General features: G+C 42.2%; 2 protein-coding genes across 2 annotated transcripts; one reads left to right on the top strand and one right to left on the bottom strand.

The window, feature by feature from the left end:
* The first annotated feature begins 111 nt into the window (after positions 1–111).
* Positions 112–3,326, top strand: LOC122418457 (ubiquitin-conjugating enzyme E2 J2-like). The gene is made up of 5 exons (XM_043432691.1): positions 112–547; positions 663–915; positions 1,211–1,445; positions 1,542–1,670; positions 1,977–3,326. The coding sequence occupies exons 2-5, from the start codon at positions 779–781 to the stop codon at positions 2,187–2,189; spliced, it is 714 nt and encodes a 237-aa protein (XP_043288626.1). The 5' UTR covers positions 112–547; positions 663–778; the 3' UTR covers positions 2,190–3,326.
* An 8,130-nt stretch (positions 3,327–11,456) lies between these two features.
* twi (twist family bHLH transcription factor) lies at positions 11,457–18,098 on the bottom strand. Its single transcript, XM_043428200.1, has 2 exons — positions 16,587–18,098; positions 11,457–14,508 (listed from the first exon to the last, which is right to left on the bottom strand). Exons 1-2 carry the CDS (start codon positions 17,740–17,742, stop codon positions 14,378–14,380), a joined length of 1,287 nt encoding a protein of 428 aa, XP_043284135.1. The 5' UTR covers positions 17,743–18,098; the 3' UTR covers positions 11,457–14,377.
* Between the last annotated feature and the right edge of the window lie 540 nt (positions 18,099–18,638).

Genomic DNA, 18,638 nt, shown 5'->3' with positions numbered 1-18,638 from the left:
AAAATGCACATCAGGTCAAACAGACCGAATAGGAAAGCGCGAGAAAGTTACTCGATCGGTGCTGCCGCACTAGCGAGTGACGACAAAAATTGGAAACTTGCGTTATACACTGAAAAGTCGCCTTATCGTCATATGTTTTCTATTGAAAAAACGTCCTTCTGTCAAAATCATAGCCTACTGTTTTTTTATAATCATACAACGAAAAAAAATATCGCGCACAAGCATCGTAACCCTCTATCGACAATTCGTGTGTTGTTTCGTCAGGGTCTCCGTCATTGTGCTTCTGTTTTTTTTATATCTAATTTAACGATCGTGTGATTTTGATAACTCGAATTTCCCTGGAAAGCCCATTGACGTGCATAAACCACGACGACGTATCCGATTACAGGTTACTCGAGATAACCAAAATTTGCGCTTTAAAATCTACTACGAAAGTTTCAAGTTGGTGTTTTTTTGGGTGCATGTGTATGCGTTTGTTTTGAAGATTTTCAATCTTCGTAGTTACATCGTACGTTTCGCGATTTGATAGAACATCGGAGAAGAGAGGGTTCGTGTACTTTTCTTTTCTTATCGTCTTTAAATTATCACACCTGGAACGATCGAAATCTTGTTATAATAACAGTTTTGTTTTATTTCCTTTTTTTTCGGATTTTTTATCTCAGGTTTCGCGAATCAATGACAATTTGAATCACAGCAGGGTGGCTCATTGTCGTGTGATTGAGGAATCAAAGGTCTGCACCATCTGCTGCTTGGTTTGTTTTTTCATTCTTCGGTAGGTATGAGCCTACCACCTTTCCCAAGGATGAGGAAACCAAACAGCGCTATTGCCAGATTAAAGCAAGATTATCTAAGACTCAAAAAAGATCCAGTACCGTACGTCGTTGCAGAACCTGTTCCGTCAAATATACTTGTATGGTAAATAACTCTTATTCGTAACAAACTTGTTTACAGGATAGAATTTAGTCCTTCCTTGGGACTTTGAACTTAATGAAGATGCTGTGATTTTTGTTCACATTGATTATACTTTACACACTCCTTAAACTCTTGCAGAATCTTTATACATTGTTCTGATCCATAAGATGAGTGTTTGAGTTTTATTTTATATAATAACTCCCCATTAGTCAATGACTTATATTAAGTGTAAAATAAATGTGTAAAATGTTGTTAAGTATCATTTTTGACCTGTAATAAAAATTTGTGGTCACAACAGGCATTATGTGGTCAAAGGTCCAGAAAATACTCCCTACGAGGGTGGTTTTTATCATGGCAAACTAGTTTTCCCTGGAGAATTTCCGTTTCAACCGCCCAGTATTTTCATGACTACCCCAAACGGCAGATTCAAAGTCAATACAAGGTTGTGCCTCTCAATTTCTGACTTTCATCCAGACACATGGAATCCGGCATGGAGCGTTTCCACAATTCTCACAGGCCTCCTCAGCTTTATGGTAATATATTTAAAAGTGTGAACAAACAAAAAAAAACAAAAGAAAGCAATACGAAGCAAAATGAAGGAAAATCATTTTCATTACGTGTCCTTTCAGATTGAGAAAAGCCCGACATTGGGTAGTATCAATACAACAGATTGGGAGAAGAGGCAGTGGGCGCTTCAGAGCTTGGATTTTAATCTCAAGGACAAAATGTTTTGTGAACTTTTCCCAGAAACTGTCGAGGTAAGGGGAACATATTAGAACAGAAACAAACCAAAGAACATTAACACACTTTTGTTGAAAGCTTTCCAGAATTTGATATCTAATGATGTTTAATAATGCGTTGAATAAAATTGAAGGATTAATTATTTGCTAGATAAACCAACGAGTTTTATTCCTTTTCAAAATGAATAATTTGTTTTTGATTTAAACTTATCGCGTATACATCTTGTAAATTATTGATAGTAGCACCCGTCTGAAAAACATCAATCTACAAAGATCAGAACGATCGATTATAAGAAAAATGAAGAAAGAAAATTTGTTCAACAGGAAATACAAACAGAGTTGGGACGACGTGAGAAAATGCAAAAACAGACGAGGCATCAATCGACGACGGCCGAAGTATCTTCGCTGATACGTGATCAATTGCAGCGAGAACAGAGTGTATTTCACAGCGCAATAACGAATCTATGCGTGATTCTTGGTTTCGCAGCGTTCGCCTATAGCGTGAAGTACGTGCTGTGGAGCATTACGATGGAGTAGAACCGGATAAAGCTCATAGCCAGCGTTCCTCGTATCTTTTCTCGTTCGTGGTTGCTAAAAATCATAAAGATAAAGAAAGAAATGAGTTTTTACGAGAGCGAAAAGAGAGCGATGTTCCATGATCGCTGAAGCCAAAATGTGTATATCGACGGTACTTAACCACGTTCTCGTTCTCGTCTCGTCGGACATTTCCCCGCTTCGGAGGTAACGATCGCATTCTTCGTTAAGCGTTATATTGCGCGATTCTCGTACGGAACATGACGAATCCGGTGCTTCTGGACTCCAATGTTTCAGCAATGAGTTGTAAATAAATCTAAACAGTCAAAACAAAAAAAAAGAAAAGGAATCTAGTAGTCCGAAAACCATGAGTACCATTCGACGTCGTTTGGGCCCACAAATTTTTCTCCAAATTAGTTGCCTATAATAAATACTATACGTTGGGTTGTAGGATACAAGGATAAACAAATATCTATATGAACAATCTATACACTGGCGAAGAAACATTTTGTAATAAGGAAAATTCCTAAATTTCAAAATATTATTATGTCGATTATATGTAGAATATTTTTTGTCGGCCTCATTCGAATTCAATCGACTTTTCTGGGACAAAGTTGGCCTTTTATTGCTTTTATTTTTCGGGCAAAATCTGGTAGTTTCTCAAGAATTCATTCAGACAAATGTCGACCTGGAAATCTCACATTCAAGGGCGTTTTTGCTCTTTGAGCAATTATATTTTCATTCTTTCTTTCTATTCTCTGCGTTTTTCCAATAAGAAATCATGCACAAATTATTGGGATTTTCAAAAGCTTCGAATCTTTGAGATGCGATGGTTTAGTTGGATCGAAAAGAGGCGGATGGTTTAGTTGGATCGTTAGGCGGCAAACATCGCAGACAATCTCTACGACACTCACTCCACTCGGTTTACACACCAACTTGTGTACTCTCACCGTCAGCGAGACGGGTGTAAACCGTTGGAAAATCATCTGTGAATGAAGGCTTCTGTCCAAACGCGCTCGTGGAGAAGCACGGCCTCGTGTCCTGCGAAATCGTCTTCGTTTTAAACTCGCCGAATAATGCTCTGCTATGCTATTTCTTTGGGCTCTCAATAAAGAAAAAAAAAGTGGTCGTCAGCCAATAGTTAATGAGGAAGTCAATAGTTTTTCGATTACGGAGCGAAAACAATTTTTTCGTATTGTTTTTATCGAGAATTTGAGATTTTTCATCCTTTCGCTACCATTACGCAATAGTAACATTGCATTTCATGGGAAATATTATCAAAATTACAATCGATGGCATGTATGATAAAATTTATGAGAAATACGATAGCCAGGAGTGTATTTTAGAGATAATCCAATTAAATTTCTAAATAACCGAATTCCGCGAAGAATTTTTTATTGCGTTTGTCACGACTTTGTAATTTTTTTAATCTGCACGGTTTTTTTTTGTAATGATCGTAAAAATACAAGGTGAAACTCCCGTGTCGTCGTGAATTAAAGTTAAAAACGGTGAATTCGAACTCTACAAATTTCACGGCTAGTTTTATAACAACGCCTTCGACTTAAAAATTCTTGATAATTAACGTTTACGAAGCCGAGCACTTTGGCCGCTCCTATTCTCAAAATGTTTGGAGATAAAGCGAAATCGCATATGACTAGAGTCGTAGAACAAAACATTTCATAATAACGCTGTTGTAGTTTTTTTATCCAATGAATAGCGAATTTTTAAAAATTCAGAAATATCAGAGTAAACCAGTAACCACAGTAACGTTGGAAAGCGAACTCTTCGTTGAATGTATGAAATTTTTGAGGATTTGCGAAGGAGATACTTCAGTTAATTAAATCAGTCAAATTTCACAGAATTCTAAAAATGATGATACAATGAGAAAAAATGAGGGCAGCGAATCCTGATTTATTTTTGACGACAATCGCCTGCGATTGAGAATTATTGTCAAAATCTGCATCAGAGTTGTAGCTGAAGATACAAAGTTTTTAATTGTTTCGGAAAATGTGCTCGGAATTTTAAAATATTCTAGATTAAAATGTTCCGTGGCTAACTTTAGATTTCGTCGAACGACGATGATCCCTGAAGATTTAGAACAGTTGTGAGATCCAATACAGAAATGGATTCATATTCTAGTAGATTTTGAGACAAGAGTTCAGGCGATCATAAATGCCTGTGAACAAAGTGCGATATTTGTCTAAAAAGCGTGTACACAGAGGGTCTCTGTTTGAGTACATTGTGAAGTAGTCGGAACGTAACAGAAAGAGGCAAACTTGAGTGAGAGAAAAATTAAAGGCGCTATGTTAGATGAAAGAAGATCTGAGATTATCGTGGCAAATTCTGAGTGCGGATGTGGCTGATATTATTGTTTCTAATCCACGAGCACATGCGACCGAGTTCCGATGATCCGTTCACAGAGTTTCACAGAGTGTTAGAAGGACAGAAATCTCGAGATTCGTTCTCATAATCCGTGTAAACATTTGGTTAAAGCAGCAAAACAGCAATTTATTCGAGCACGAAATAACAAGGAAGTTCCACAACGGGACCTGTTTTCTCGCGTGTAACAGCAGCGCGAGTTCTCTCCCAGGGCTTTTAAAGTTTCGTCATCATCGCGTACCCGCCGAAACATTCACCACTAAATTTTTTCATTCATGGAGCACGCCCACTCATCTTAAATCATTGAACGATACCGCAGCAGGCGCCAGGACATCGTGGTCAGAAAAGGGGCAGGACCCCTCGTGTTCCGAGTCTCGCCTGAGATCCTGGCCAAATAAGATCCACATGGATGTGATGAAACTGAAAAAGAGGAAAGCATCGTCGAGGCAGGATGTGTTTTCGCTGGCGCAGAGGGGCCACTCGATTTACGAGGACGCCAACGATAACCCACTTAACAATCTTAAATCATCGTATTACACACATCGCTTGTTATTTCACACATTTATTCTGTTATTTTTAGAGGCTTTGGGCTTCCTGGAGTTGGAGTTTGATGAAAAATCCGTTTACTTTGTGAATAATAGTGGTAGCAACGATGATACACCGTCGTGGGAAAACGCACCGAAGAATCTTCCAGGCTCGTGTTTCTTCGATTATTCCTTCATTTTTTTTATGATTATCGATTGTTTGGATACGAACGAGGAATGAATTTCAATGAGGGTTCCCCCGTGAACGTAACAGACTTTCCGTTCGTAGCTGAGAATCATGTTTTTTTTGGTTCGTTTATTCACAAGCAGCAATTGTAATAAATTTTTGTGGAACTCCCTACTTTTTTGGCATTTTTTGTTCCAAAAAAAAGATAGAAAATTGTCAGTTTTAAAGTTACTCAAAATCTGAGCTTCGGAGATTCGTCGAAGTAGAATAAAAGTCGAAAAATCACTCGCAACAAAAGTTTTAAATAAAAAGTGGAAGAACACGTAATCAGAATTTCCATTGTTAGCCTTCGAAAATGCAATAAAACCAATACTCGAAGAATTTTAATAAACTTGATCGATTTAACGTGAATACAGCTGTTCTGTGGAAGGCCAAAAAATTTCACTCGACCCCGATAAATAAAAGTCTCTTGTAAATATCTCAATTTTTCTGGGATTTTGAAAATCTGTCACGAATTCCAATTCGGTGGGCCGTCAGTAAACGAAGTCAACGACTCGCCAGTGCTCCTGCCTTCGATTCCCTTCTGGCGAACGTCATTTTTGTATCAACTCGAATATAAAAGGGGGAAAATAGAATTTCGTAGAATCGTTTGACGTTCTCCGGTTTCTGGAGACGCGAATGGGGGGCCCCGCGTGCTCATTCACTCGTGTCGTTGCAGCCACCCCTGTACCAAAAACTGTAAAGAACCACAGAGACGAAAGAATGTGTCTGGTATATGTGAAACGTAACGTAGAACCGAGTTGGGATAATTAACTGCGTCGAGACGACCTCATTACCGGTCTTAATGAGCTGCCATGAATGACCTCGTATTTTCCATCTCCAGGAGTTCAGACACTGGACCACGAGCAAGCTGAATAATGTTTATCGTTAGAAACAGTTAAAGAAATTTTATGGCCACCAGAGGAACCCCCTTTTTTTGAGCTTCGTTATAAAATAACGTGAATCGAGGGAGGCCAGCACCGTATCGAAGTAGTAACTTTAAGGATGTTGTAGGAAGTAATAAAAATCCGGAATTCCTTACGATTAATGAGATCCTCGTGAGCTGTCAAAGCTTAATCACTTTTTCTTGAATTTTACATCCATTTCGCTACTCCAATTAGTTCCATTCAAATTCTACATCATTTATCAATGTAGTACTCGCGAATACAGTGCACGGAGAGAATTAAATTTGAAAAATTACCGTTCAGTAATGAGTGATCGATATCTGCGTTAGGGCAAAGACATTTAACCGTGATGCACCGTAAAATTCACTGAACGTTGAAAAAACTGAAATAAAACTAAAACTGAAAATTCCCCAAAATATTGAAAATTTAATAGTGCGTTACTGGAATAAGCTTTTCGTTAACCTGTCCCTGCGGTCAAATATTATATTTTACAGTCAATTTCGCGCTAAGTATTACCGTTTAATTCTCTCCGTGTGAACGTGAATCGCTAAAACGACGTGTTTTGTTGATCTAGAAAAATTTTCAGACATAGCACATCACGTGATATTTCCATACGTTCGTTAGACACGCTTTGATGAAAATGTGATGATACCACGACCCATTGATGCATCGAACTCTGCATGTAACAAGTATGAAGAGAAAGTGCTCGTCGGATTAGCATATGCAGGGCAATAGTTACCTCGAAGTCAAATTTTCTCTCGTCCAAGTCTAAATGCTGCTCGTATAAAGATAATTGATGCATCGTGTTTGTATTCGAGGATAAAAGCCCGAACGAATACGAAGGGAATGTAGATGGAAAGTGGTCAGCTCAAATTTTGTGTCTTCGTTTGAGTGAATGGGAAAACTTATTGCGAAACGACGATGAACGTTAGGGGCCCGTAAGAGAGTGATGAATTTGGGTAACATCGTGATATCCACCAGGAAAGCCGATGTTCGTAAATCAGTGAGGAGTTTACCAAGCCCGGAGAGTACGAAGCGAGCGATAGAGATGCAGGGACCAAGTGTTTGGAGGGGAAGAATGGTGGATCGTCTTTAAATATGACGCACGTTTTGGTGCGCAGGCTATTGCGGCACTAACGACAGCGATGCATCATCCAAATGAAAACAGAGGAAGTGACAGAAATTGCGATGATTTAGTCCGCGAGACTCACGAGCACTTTCAAAATGGCGCTTGCTCAACGCTCTCGCCATCGCAATGGGAAGATCGTAGATTTAAAAAACGAAGAAAAAAGACGGTTGAGAATAAAGAAATCAGAAAAAGCAGGGAGGAAAGACAAAGTGAAAGGGGGACGGTGAAGGTACAACGGCAGATGTTAACCACCTACGGCACAACTCCTTCTTCCCTTTATTTCCTGCTCTCTCCCTCCGACCAGCACTCTTTTTCTTTGATAAGTTTTCCTTCTTTTTTCTCCAACCCCTCGTCGCTATAATTTGTGTCTATTATAGCGTATACAAGTCTCTCTGGTATCTGTTAACCGTTCATATCTGTCGGTTCAACACGAGAAACAAAAAATCACTCGCGCGATAAACGGAAACCTAATTTAAGAGAAGATCAACTGTGTAATGAAATTGTTGGATCCAGATGCCTGGAAAAATGATGATGATCTTCTATGACTAAGATTTACGACCAAGAACTGCAATCCTTCAAAACAATTAGATTTTCCAACATTTTTCACCTCCATCTTTTCTTGGCACATGTTTTTCCACTATTTTTACGCTTACGTCAGAGACGTAACTCCCCATTCGGTTTCCGTCGCTTTGGACTTTCGAAACAGATTTTCCGAATGATCATTTTTTATCGAGGCTCATTAACGACTCTCCGCGAACGCGCACGTCGAATTTCCGTAGCGTCGAATCTTCTGTTCGGTGATAAACGACTTTCATTGCTTCTCAATGACGTGAGAAATAAAATTCAGCCAAGAGGAACGAAAATATTGAAAAATTCTTGATAATCTAAACACACGGTTTCGATGAATCTACAAACTCGATCAGGCAAAATGGTCGTAAACTGGAAGACCAATCTTGCTAGCTGGTGCATATACGGTTTTTAAATTTTCATTCGTAGCGACAATAAAGGCAAAACGAAGATTTAATTTGGCTTCGTAATCGAAAAAAACGAAAAATCAGATTTTCATTTATCTAACTACAGACTAATGGAAAATTTGATTCCAAAACAAATCTTCGCACGTTTCCTTTACAACGACATCAAATGCACCTTCCAAATGTACCTACACGGAGAAAAAAATTTTGTTGAAACGCTCGAAAAATGTTCAATTTCACTAAAATATTTAGTCCCATACGCACGACTAAATATTTATTAAATTTCACAAAACATTTAGATAGTGATTCAAATAGCAAGTGATTTGGAAATACGAAATTGAGGGTTGTGACGATATTTGGGTTACTCTAACGTCATATTTTGTTGCTACGAAAATAATTGTATGTTGAATCTCGTGGACTGTGTTGTGGGAAGAAAACCCTCAGCTGAATTAACAAAATGATATCCTACCATTCGAACAAAAAATAGAGGGTACAAGTAAGAAACTCATCATGCTCCGAAGACTAAAAATTCAGTTATGTAGAGCAAACTACAATGTATAAACAATTGTTCGTTTTCTCTTTTATTTATGATTTCTTTGAGGTCTGATTAATTCATTCTTCAGATGCATATATCACACTACGTATTTTATGATTTGGTATATTATTTTGTATCATGATTCGTACGATTTTGATGACACTGGAGTTCGCAACGTTGGATTCCACCGAAATGATCTAAAAAAGCCCTCCAATAATTCCAGTAACTCTCCAATTTCGTTTCCTGCCGAATTTTCAATTCGCAGTTTTTCAACCGACACCAATGATTTCGTGAAATGAAAAATTGGTGAATTACAAATGTTTACCTTCTTTTCGTTGGACTCCAACGTTGCAAACTTGAGCGTCGTCGATTTAGCAACTTTGTATGATTTTATATTTTGTGTAATTCGGCTTGACGTGCGATACCCTGCTCATGCTACAGTTCTTTTTTCCATGCCGTTCTCTCAATCAAATGTGTCTCCCAATACGAGCAATATATCATGAAAAGAGGAAGAAAAAAAGTTTCCGAAATACGAGCATCTGGCGTGAAGGAATGATCTTCGGTAGGATCCCTTTCGTTGTTTTACATAATATCGTCTATGTTTAGTTTTAGTTGGTTTTCTCAGATTTCACCGAGTGGATGGATCGACCGCGGAGAGGAGGAAAAGGGCGAGAAGAAAGCGGAGAGACAGGTCGTTTTGTTAGCTCTTTTTCCGGGGAGTTTTACAAGTTCCGCTGTTGTTAGACCAGAGCGTTTTTCTTTATTCTACAGCACAAATGTTGACTGCGGACTGCGGAGGAGTGTTTTACGGTCTAAAAACGCAACGGGGACGTTTGCGCCGATTGGGGCGAGCCGCACGTCTGGTTGTGCACACCGAGCGAGATTTACACGAGAGTTTGAAAGATCCAAAAATGTTTCTGTTCGGTATTGCGCGGCGTGTCTGGAGCGAGTTCTCGTTACAAGTAGGAGCGAAGGACGAGGTGAAACGCAGCGAAACTGACGCGTAACTCAATGCACGTATACTACACACTTTTGTACCGAGCTTTATGCATGCGTGGATAAGTGCGTTTATAGTAGTCTCATTCTCTGGTGTCGATTTCGTTGAGCGGCTTTACAACCCCCCCGATTCGAGTGATCTACGAGACGACGACTTGGGTGATCCGGCCAAACACATATACGAAATTCGAGAAAGTCAAATCTCCCTCCGCGGCTCTGGCAACTTAGTAGCTTTTCCTCATACTCGCCACAAAACAGCTTCGCGAGCGACGATTGAAGTCCACAACTCAAAAGAGCCCTCGAAGACTTCTGGCTTCAACGAGAAATATCACTCCCCTCGAGCTCTCCCGTCCGGTCAATCTCAGCTGTGATGATACTCGAGATCTCTTCACGGTGTCTATTTCTATGAGATTTATATTTTGTAACCTATTTTATGATTTACGACATGCCTTGCTCCGGCTCGGTGCTATTTTCGTTAGCCTCGTTCGACTCGCTCCCGTTACAATCGAGTCGACAATGAAATACTGAAAAATCCTCATTTTCGGTTTTTCGATTAAATTTATTCTACACGCGGATATCGAGCAAGGAAAGTTGGAAGAAGTGCGATGGCAGCGCAGTGATTTCGAAGGACAGCCAATTTATAAGCTGGGCCGTCCCATATCAGCGAGCGACAAAGTCGAAAGAGCCGAAATTGTTTTCTATACACTGTACGAGAAAATCATAAACGGTCTCGTCGTAGTAGCGCTCGTTTCCGTAGGAGTCACGCTCGTGATCGTAAACGAGTACTAAAACCCGAATCGTTTAGGTATTAAACGCGATGCTCGGGAGCTCAACACGTGAGCGAGTCGCGCGGGTAGACGAGAAAAGAATGACGGAGACTGACAAACGAAAGAGAGGGAGCGGAACGAGCGTTGCCGGGAGACGCGCAGCATCCGAGCACCACTGTTTGCGGATCGCTGAGCTCGCACAAGCTCCCGTATAACCCATAAAATCATGTATCTTCTTTGGATTGGCTCGAAAGGCTCGTGTTCTCACGACATCTTCCAGCTAACCAATGGTTCACGTTCAAATGGGCGGGCACTTCCTTGGCTGACTTCACGAGCCCCAACGTCCACGAAATATTTCATTTCTATTATCTTCAAACAGGCGCCCGCCATTCGATCAAAAGTTCGTCAATCGAAAACTGTCACGAAATCACTCTCAATCAAATTTTCCATTTTTCGCACTGCGATCGACCAGCAATTTCCAAACTTTTGTGATATCCCTCGTGAAGTTTTAAGATCAAGAACTTACGAATCAACGTCAACTCAGGCGGAAGATAATTATTTTAACATAAAAGGAAAACGCATCGAAAGCTTCGATCGCGTAAATTTCTCTGAATTCCATTAAATTTCTATTCGTCAAATACCAAGTTCTCATGCATCGATTGCATAAATTTTGAAAAAAATTCTACTTTCGATGCAAACCATCGGAGCACGTAGGAATAAACAGCTCCCGATCTTGTCTCTGAAGATGCTAAAAGCGCCGAGATCGTTGATTCGGTGGGAAAGATGCTGAGAGGGAAATGAGTTCGAGGACCAAGAACGCTGTCATATGATTTCACAATAATTTTGTTTATTTAAAAAATTTTTTTATTAATAATTATACCAAAAACAGAATATAAAAATACTGTACAATCCTGTATCAACGTATGAATATATCTAAAAACATATTTATAATATCGACTAAACGTAGAAACAGCGACCCGCGCGGTTGTACAGAAAACGATGCTTTACCGCTTACGAGAGGCTGTCCAAGGAATGGGAAACTAATATTTGTGTGTCGCGACGAGCGTACGTGTTTCTTACGAGGTAAAGTGTGCACGGCACATAGAAACAGGAGTGAGAGCCCGTGAGAAACTTCAAATATTTACAGGATGAAAAACGTTGAATATAAATTTGATCTTTATACAGGAGATTAAATTATTTACAGAAAATAAGATTCTCGAGTCGTGACATCGAGCTGTCGCGCATGAAAATCGGCGGAAAGTCAAATGTCACGTGTATAAATATGATTGAATAAATTATTGCATTAATCCGGCCACGCAGCTGCGCGAACTCTGAGTCCCAAGTATAACTGGGCTGTACAGACCAACAAATAAACAAGCTCACGACAATTGCTCTCTTATTTTAATGCGGATATGTACAAAGGAGCATTTGAATCTTTGGTGTTCGGCTGTATGCGGCAAGGCCCTTAACCGGCACTTGAACGTTTCTACACGAATATTTTACGCTTAAAGGATTATTCACGACGATAGTTTAATATAAAAAGTAGAGTAAAATAAATCACCGCCAATATGGACGAGGTTTTCGAGTAAAGTGTATATCGATGGGTGGAGAATAATCGAAAATAAATATGTGAACCGGTCGAGAACCGGGATGTTCGTTATTCTGGGGCTGAGAAAATCGGGGCGCCTTCGAGAAATGGGAGTTTTAAATTTCGGGGCGAAATTCGAGAATGAGCGAAAGGGAAAGAGAGGGAGGCAAAGAGGATCGGGGATTGAATTTGTTTTCGCAATGCCGCGGCGAGAGCTGACTGAAACATCATCATTTTTCTCGTACATTTAGTGCGGAGATGCGAAAAGTCGTCCCCATGAATATACAAAAGACTGCTCCGACGGATGCCACTGAGCAAACGTCGGTTTCTTTCTTTGTCTATCTCTCGCAGCGGCGCCAAAAGTAACAACGAGAGAGTCTTCTCTCTAATTGAATTCAAAGAGATTTATGATGCTTCTCGCGGAGGACGCAGCACCCAAAGAAATAAAAAGAGCCGTCTCGCTTCTCGGCTACGCGAACGTTTTTTTCTTCGACGTTTTTTACAGCGATCTTCCCTCGGAGTTCGTTCGGGATCGGGGCAAGAGCGAAGGAGAAGAGAGAGGAGAGAATATTCGGCTCTGATAATTACGAGAAATATTTAACCAACAGTTTGATCCTCGAGTGTCTCGGATCGATCCTGCGTCAACGAAATGTCTCGAGAAGTCGACGATTTTTTCGTTCCCCTCGTCCTTCGAGTCTGCACGAGGCTCGAATGACCCCGAGCGATCCAGGGGGGACCCAGTGTCCCGGAGACTCGGCCCCGTTCTCAAAAAGCTCCACTCGCGCGGTCACATCCGCTCGAGACAGACTCCGGAGAAGACTTCTTCTCACAACCTTTTTTATTCTTTCTCTTTCTCCTCCTTTCCTTCTCTCTTCTACTCCCATAAAGATTCACCGCAGTTAATTTATCGAGAAAAAGAAGCCGCGAGGGCATCAAAAGTGCTGCGCGAACCTCCCTTTAACGTCGCTCCGATCTAACTAGAAGTTTGCTTTCGCTGCTCTAAAATAACTAACTCACGCATTCGAGCTCTTGCCCTCTTCTGCTCTCTCTCATTTTTCTACCTCCTCGAAACTAGGCTACTGAGTATTCACACGGTATGGAAACGCGAGAATCATCGACGTGTTTATCACATAGGCAGACACGATATATATTTACATTTACAATGCTCGTTGCGTAAATGGACGTTACATCGTACAGAAAATATGTGAAGGAAGCGAGTCTCATGATGCTTGATGAGAGGAAAAAATTTGTCGTCTTTACGAAACTCTCGAGTGAACGAGTCGAGAAAAGCTCGCTGTGTGGTCTCGAAGCGAGATGTCACGTTGACGTGGTTTTTCAAGCGACGGTGGTGGAAAATGTCGAAAAAGCTGGAGAACGAAAAGGAGTTTTTTCCGGCGGTTTTTGTTGAGTCGAAAAAAAAAGTGATTGGCTGACGTCTTGATGTATCGATAAGAGAGCATCGATTGGTTACCATTCGAATGTTTTTATAATCGAGCGGAAAGAGCGAAGTTTTTCCGGGGATTTGAGCACTTTTGACTCTCTTTGCTTGGGAACATGACTTTGATTTCACGCCAGATAATTTTGAGGTAGATTTCCATAAATTTGTGGGGCGCGTCGATTCTGCCGAAATAAGCGAGAGAGCCGAGAAAACCGCGATGTCGAACCTTTTTCTTCTCGCTCCGTTTGGCACCTCCGGTTTCTCGCTTAACGCAGGGATAAGCCCTCGGCAAAGGAGGAAAATCCGGCAATAATCGTCCCGTCATTTTATGTCTATACGATTCATTGTTGTGCTCGCGTGCGAGCCGTTCATCCTGGCCGAAGGGAATCCCCCGAGACTGAAAGCGCAAGGGCCCTCTTCGGAGTCCATTGTCGTCTCGAGTGTCGAGCTTTCTTACGCGGCACCACCGAAATTATCCCACTTGAATTCTTGAAAACATCTCCCGGCACTGCTCGGAGCCCGGACTCGGGAGAAAAAAACGCACGAAAAGTTCTGCGGCGCTCCTTCTCGGCGGCCATTTCGGTACTTTCGGTCCAGCGAAAGCAGGAAATTTCCGCCGCTTTCTTACACGCCATCATTTTCCAAGTTGATAACATCTTACCAATCGAGAAATTCACGCGCGATCTGCTCGGTTCATTTTTGCCAAAATGCACGGAGAAATCTTGCTTTCGACTTAGAAATTCGAATTCCAGTCACCCTCCATGCGCCAGACGCTGAAAGCGTACGACAGTTTCTCGTGAGCCATGTAACTGCACGACGACGAACTGATTTCTCGAGCAGCCAGCACCGCGCCCCTTTTTTCTCCTAAAAAACAAAAAACCAAAGAAAACAAAAATTATTGATAAATCACAAAAACGGGTGAGAAGAAACTTTGAAGAAAAACTTTCTAAACTAATGCCTCGACGTGAAAAGAAAACAGATAATGAATCAAGCAGCAAACGAAGGAAGAAAAACATCGAAACGAAACCTCCCCAGAGTGCAAAAAAAAGAAACGAAAAACCTGGCTCAAAAGTTCCCGTGTGAAGTACGAACTGATGAAAAATAAGAACCCTCCCGCGAGTGCACAAAAAACCCCTGAAAAAGGTGAATTCGAATCCCCCCGAATGTTTTGACACGAGAGAGCAATGCAGTGGAGGCAACGATAACGCTTTCGAGCCTTCGATAAAGTGAGAAATTCCGATTCGCTCCAAAAACATGATGAGAAAGAGAGAGTTATGAAAATTTTAGAGACAACTAATAAAAGAAGATCGAAGAGAGAGGAGCTGGAAGTACGAGACGAGGGTCTCTATTTCCATCGTCGTTCACAAAATCGTGAACTTTCGGGGATGAGAAGCGGTTATAAGGCGCACACGAGCCAATCATAACCGTCTTCGGGTACTTAGCGTCTCGATATCGTTAGTCACGCGAAATTACGAGAGAGTGAAAAGTCTCTAGGATAACTCGGGTAATTTTGGCGCCTCTCTCGTGTCTTGTATCCCGTCAAGAACGCTCCGAGATCGTGGGGTGGAGCGTGATTTAATACGAGACGGTGTACGTGCATCGTTCTTCTCGCCGCGTTCGCTTTCTCGGCTCTTCTCTTAAGCCAACGAGAGTTACCTCGAGTCCTCCATTAATACACGCACTTTCCCGCGAATCTGGAGCGGCGAGGGAGAGGAAAAGAGACAAGAAGATGCTTCTACCCCTATTATTTCTTCGTTGCAAGAATAGAGAGACAAGACTCGATTAACTTTGGCTCGCGACGCGCCCCAAAACTCTCAATCACGAGAAGTTGACTAATTGACTAAATATTTCCTCTTCTCTTCTGTACATCGAGCCCGTCTATCAATCCTCGATCACCAAAAGGGCGTACAACTTTCATTTTTCACAATACACAAAAATGCAAAAGTGCCAAACGTTTGTTGTCATCGATCGACGCTGAAGTTTGCGACGTTGGAGTCCAACGAAATGATTTAAAAAAACCCTCCAATGTCTTCAGTAATTCTCCCATTTCGTTGCCTGACGAATTTGTAATTCGCAGTTTTTCAAGCTGCCCACCGATACTTCGTGAAAGAGAAAATTGGTCCATTACAAATGTTTTTCCTCCATTTCGTTGGACCCCAACGTTGCAAACTCCAGCGTCGTCATCGATCGCACCTTTTTGTCGGATTTTTCCATGTAAAAAAATGTTCACTTTGATCGTGACCATTCTGGAGTTGATTCGAAACGATAAAATATTGAATTTGATGATGATTAGCCAAGAAATGACGAAGGGAAAAAAGGAGAGTGTCTTATGTAACCTTTTTTCCTCAAAAATGTGACGATATTCAAAGGCTGTGTACACAGATATCAATTTACACCGACGAGCAACAGAAGCTACGAGCTCAGGGTCTGTTTTAATTACACTGTCGTTGTGTAGAGTAAACAGAGAGAAGCTGCCGCGAACGAGGAGTCGTGTAAACAGATGAACACAGATCCCTATCTCTCTTTCTTCCTCGAGACGACAGAACTTGAAGATGAGGGTCCGGAGAGCCCCCGGGAGAAAGAAATACACGTAACGATGTGACGAGAGAAACGTTCGATTTTTTTTTCAAGAAGGGCTCATTTTTTTGTTTTTCCTCATGATTTTCAAGCTCGAGCCGGAGACTCTTCGTAGGGAGAGAAAAATCCAAGTTTTTCTAGAGCTATTTCTCATTCTCATTCCCAATTTGCATACGCACATCGAGTTTTCTAATTAGTGTCACTCAAATATACGGTCTCAGGCGTTTGATTCCCGACTCTAATTATCACCAATTCTAACAGTTTTTCTACCGATCGATAAAAACGTTGGTAAACGAGATTTCGGTGAAAATAAAAATCGAAGGTGAAAAGAAAGGTGAAATAAAAATGGGGGAGAAGCAACTCACCGTTCTCTTCCGATCCATCGCTGTTCTCGACGTTGCAGTGGAGAACTTCGTACAAGAAATCGATGTACCTCGTGGCCAGTTTGATAGTCTGTATTTTGCTGAGTTTGTCACTGGGCAGCGTGGGAATGATTTTTCGGAGGGATGCGAAGGCCTCGTTGAGGCTCTGGGTTCTCTGGCGTTCTCTGACATTAGCCATGACTCTCTGGTTCTGTATTTCTTCGTAAGTAGCACCGCTCTTCCGTCTCATTTTGAGTTTCGAGCCGGAGGAGCTGGCGTTGCTTTCGCCCTCGGAGTCGTTGTTCTCGTTGCAGCTCGAGGATGATTTTCTCTTTCTTTTTCCGGGGTTGCTGGTCGTGCTGCAGCTGGAGCTGGTGCTCCGGGCGCTGCTGTTGCTGCTGATGCACGTCCTCGTGTCGTTCGTGCCGGTGAGCTCTCGCTCAAAGCTTTTCGTCGTGTTCGCCGCCATCGCGCCCAGGTCCACGAGTCTTTTTGGACTCTCGTAATCCTCCGGCAAAACCGAGGTTTTCTCGTAGTCGATTTCTTGCTTGTATTCGATTATCTGCTCATTCGTCGTTGGGTGGTAACTCGGCACTCTCGAGTTCGTCATTTCTTCCCCCGACGACGAGTACATCTGCGGGGACGGTGTGAGGTACAAACTTTGCTCGTGATCGCGGCTATGATGACTGTGATCCGAGAGGAAACCCGGCGAATTGTCATTGATTCGGCGGTCGTAATCGACGCTTTGTATTTCGCGATCGTACATCAGTTTTCCTGGTTGACCAAGCTCGAGCTGCTGCTGCTGCTGCTGCTGCTGCTGTTGATGCTGCGGGGGATGCTGCTGCAGGTAGCGCTTGTCCTCGATCGGATCGTAGATCACGTACGTCGAGGGCGCTTGATAAAGTTGATGATGATGATGGTGATTGTGCAGATTGTGATTCTCGTTGTGATGAGGGTGCGGATGAAAACTTGGCAGGCGGTGCTCCGTCGGGCTGCTGAGATCCATCAGGTGTGTCGGGGGGGAGTAACGCTCGTAATGGTCCGGCGAATTGCTCGCCGAGCTACCCGCACTGTGGGGAATCCCCGAACTGTCACCCAACAGATATAAGCCCTGGACGCGTTGGGCCTGGAGGCCCACCGGCTGCTGTGCTTGCATCATCCTGACAACGTCGAGTTCTTGGATTGTCTTTTTCGATGGAGCCTCTTTCGAGAGTTAAACGTTCGGAGAGCAAATTAATAAATTGGGGGATGCCGACCGAGGCCACGGTAACGTTAACCAACAAATGTTCGTTAGTGTTCTTCGCTTCGGGAATCCAATCACTGTTGCACACACTCCGTCGATCACTCGTGCGAACAACTTTCAAAGTACATTAAAATTCTTCGATTCTTCTCGCCGACTTACACTGAAATTTGCAGGGCGAAGATAAAACAGCAGTGAATAATGATTCACTGAATGAAAAGGAGAATGGAGTTTACGAAAACGGGGAAGATCGAAATGAGTTTAGTGATCTCGTGTTATCCGTACGAGGGATACGAGATGTCTGATGTTCGCTTCTTCGAGTCTTTGGTACGTCAGTCTCTCAGAAGACACCGCCTTCTCTTCTCTTCTCCTCTTCACGCGCCACTCCTTCGTCCAGCTTTTGGCCCCACCCCAGAATTTTCTTTTAAATCTCGTACTTGTCAGCCTCGTCCCCACCCACGTTACCAGCCAGGAAACCACTGAGAGCGACGGAAAGAGACGAAGCGGCTTTCCGAATGGACGGAAGATCGAGAGGAAGAGAGACGCAGCTCGTTTTCTTTCGATGCCCTCTCTCGCCCCCTGCCGCTTCCCCCCTCAATATTTCTTGCCTTTTCGCCCCCTCGACTACGCCTTTGCATCGGAGGAGGGAACGAAGACACCGAAAAATGAAACTCTCCACTTTCGACTTTGCGAATTTTGCTATAGTGCGTTTATGTGCGGAACGAAGTTGCCTCTGAGAAAGGCGCGCTCGGAGAAAGCCACGGGGACCCATCTTGAATATTTATATCGTTCCGGACGAGAAGAGCCCGCGACGA

This window comes from Venturia canescens, chromosome 1 (genome assembly GCF_019457755.1).
Source record: "Venturia canescens isolate UGA chromosome 1, ASM1945775v1, whole genome shotgun sequence".
In the NCBI taxonomy this organism is placed as follows: domain Eukaryota; kingdom Metazoa; phylum Arthropoda; class Insecta; order Hymenoptera; family Ichneumonidae; genus Venturia; species Venturia canescens.
This window is presented reverse-complemented; position numbering and strand designations above follow the sequence as displayed.

Coding starts and splice junctions, on each gene's coding strand:
- LOC122418457 (XM_043432691.1), top strand. CDS start 779: ATGAGCCTACCACCTTTCCCAAGGATGAGGAAACCAAACAGCGCTATT. Junction 1,446..1,541: donor CAGGCCTCCTCAGCTTTATG/GTAATATATTTA, acceptor GTGTCCTTTCAG/ATTGAGAAAAGCCCGACATT. Junction 1,671..1,976: donor TTTTCCCAGAAACTGTCGAG/GTAAGGGGAACA, acceptor TTTGTTCAACAG/GAAATACAAACAGAGTTGGG.
- twi (XM_043428200.1), bottom strand. CDS start 17,742: ATGATGCAAGCACAGCAGCCGGTGGGCCTCCAGGCCCAACGCGTCCAG. Junction 14,509..16,586: donor CGATGGATCGGAAGAGAACG/GTGAGTTGCTTC, acceptor TTTGTTTTTTAG/GAGAAAAAAGGGGCGCGGTG.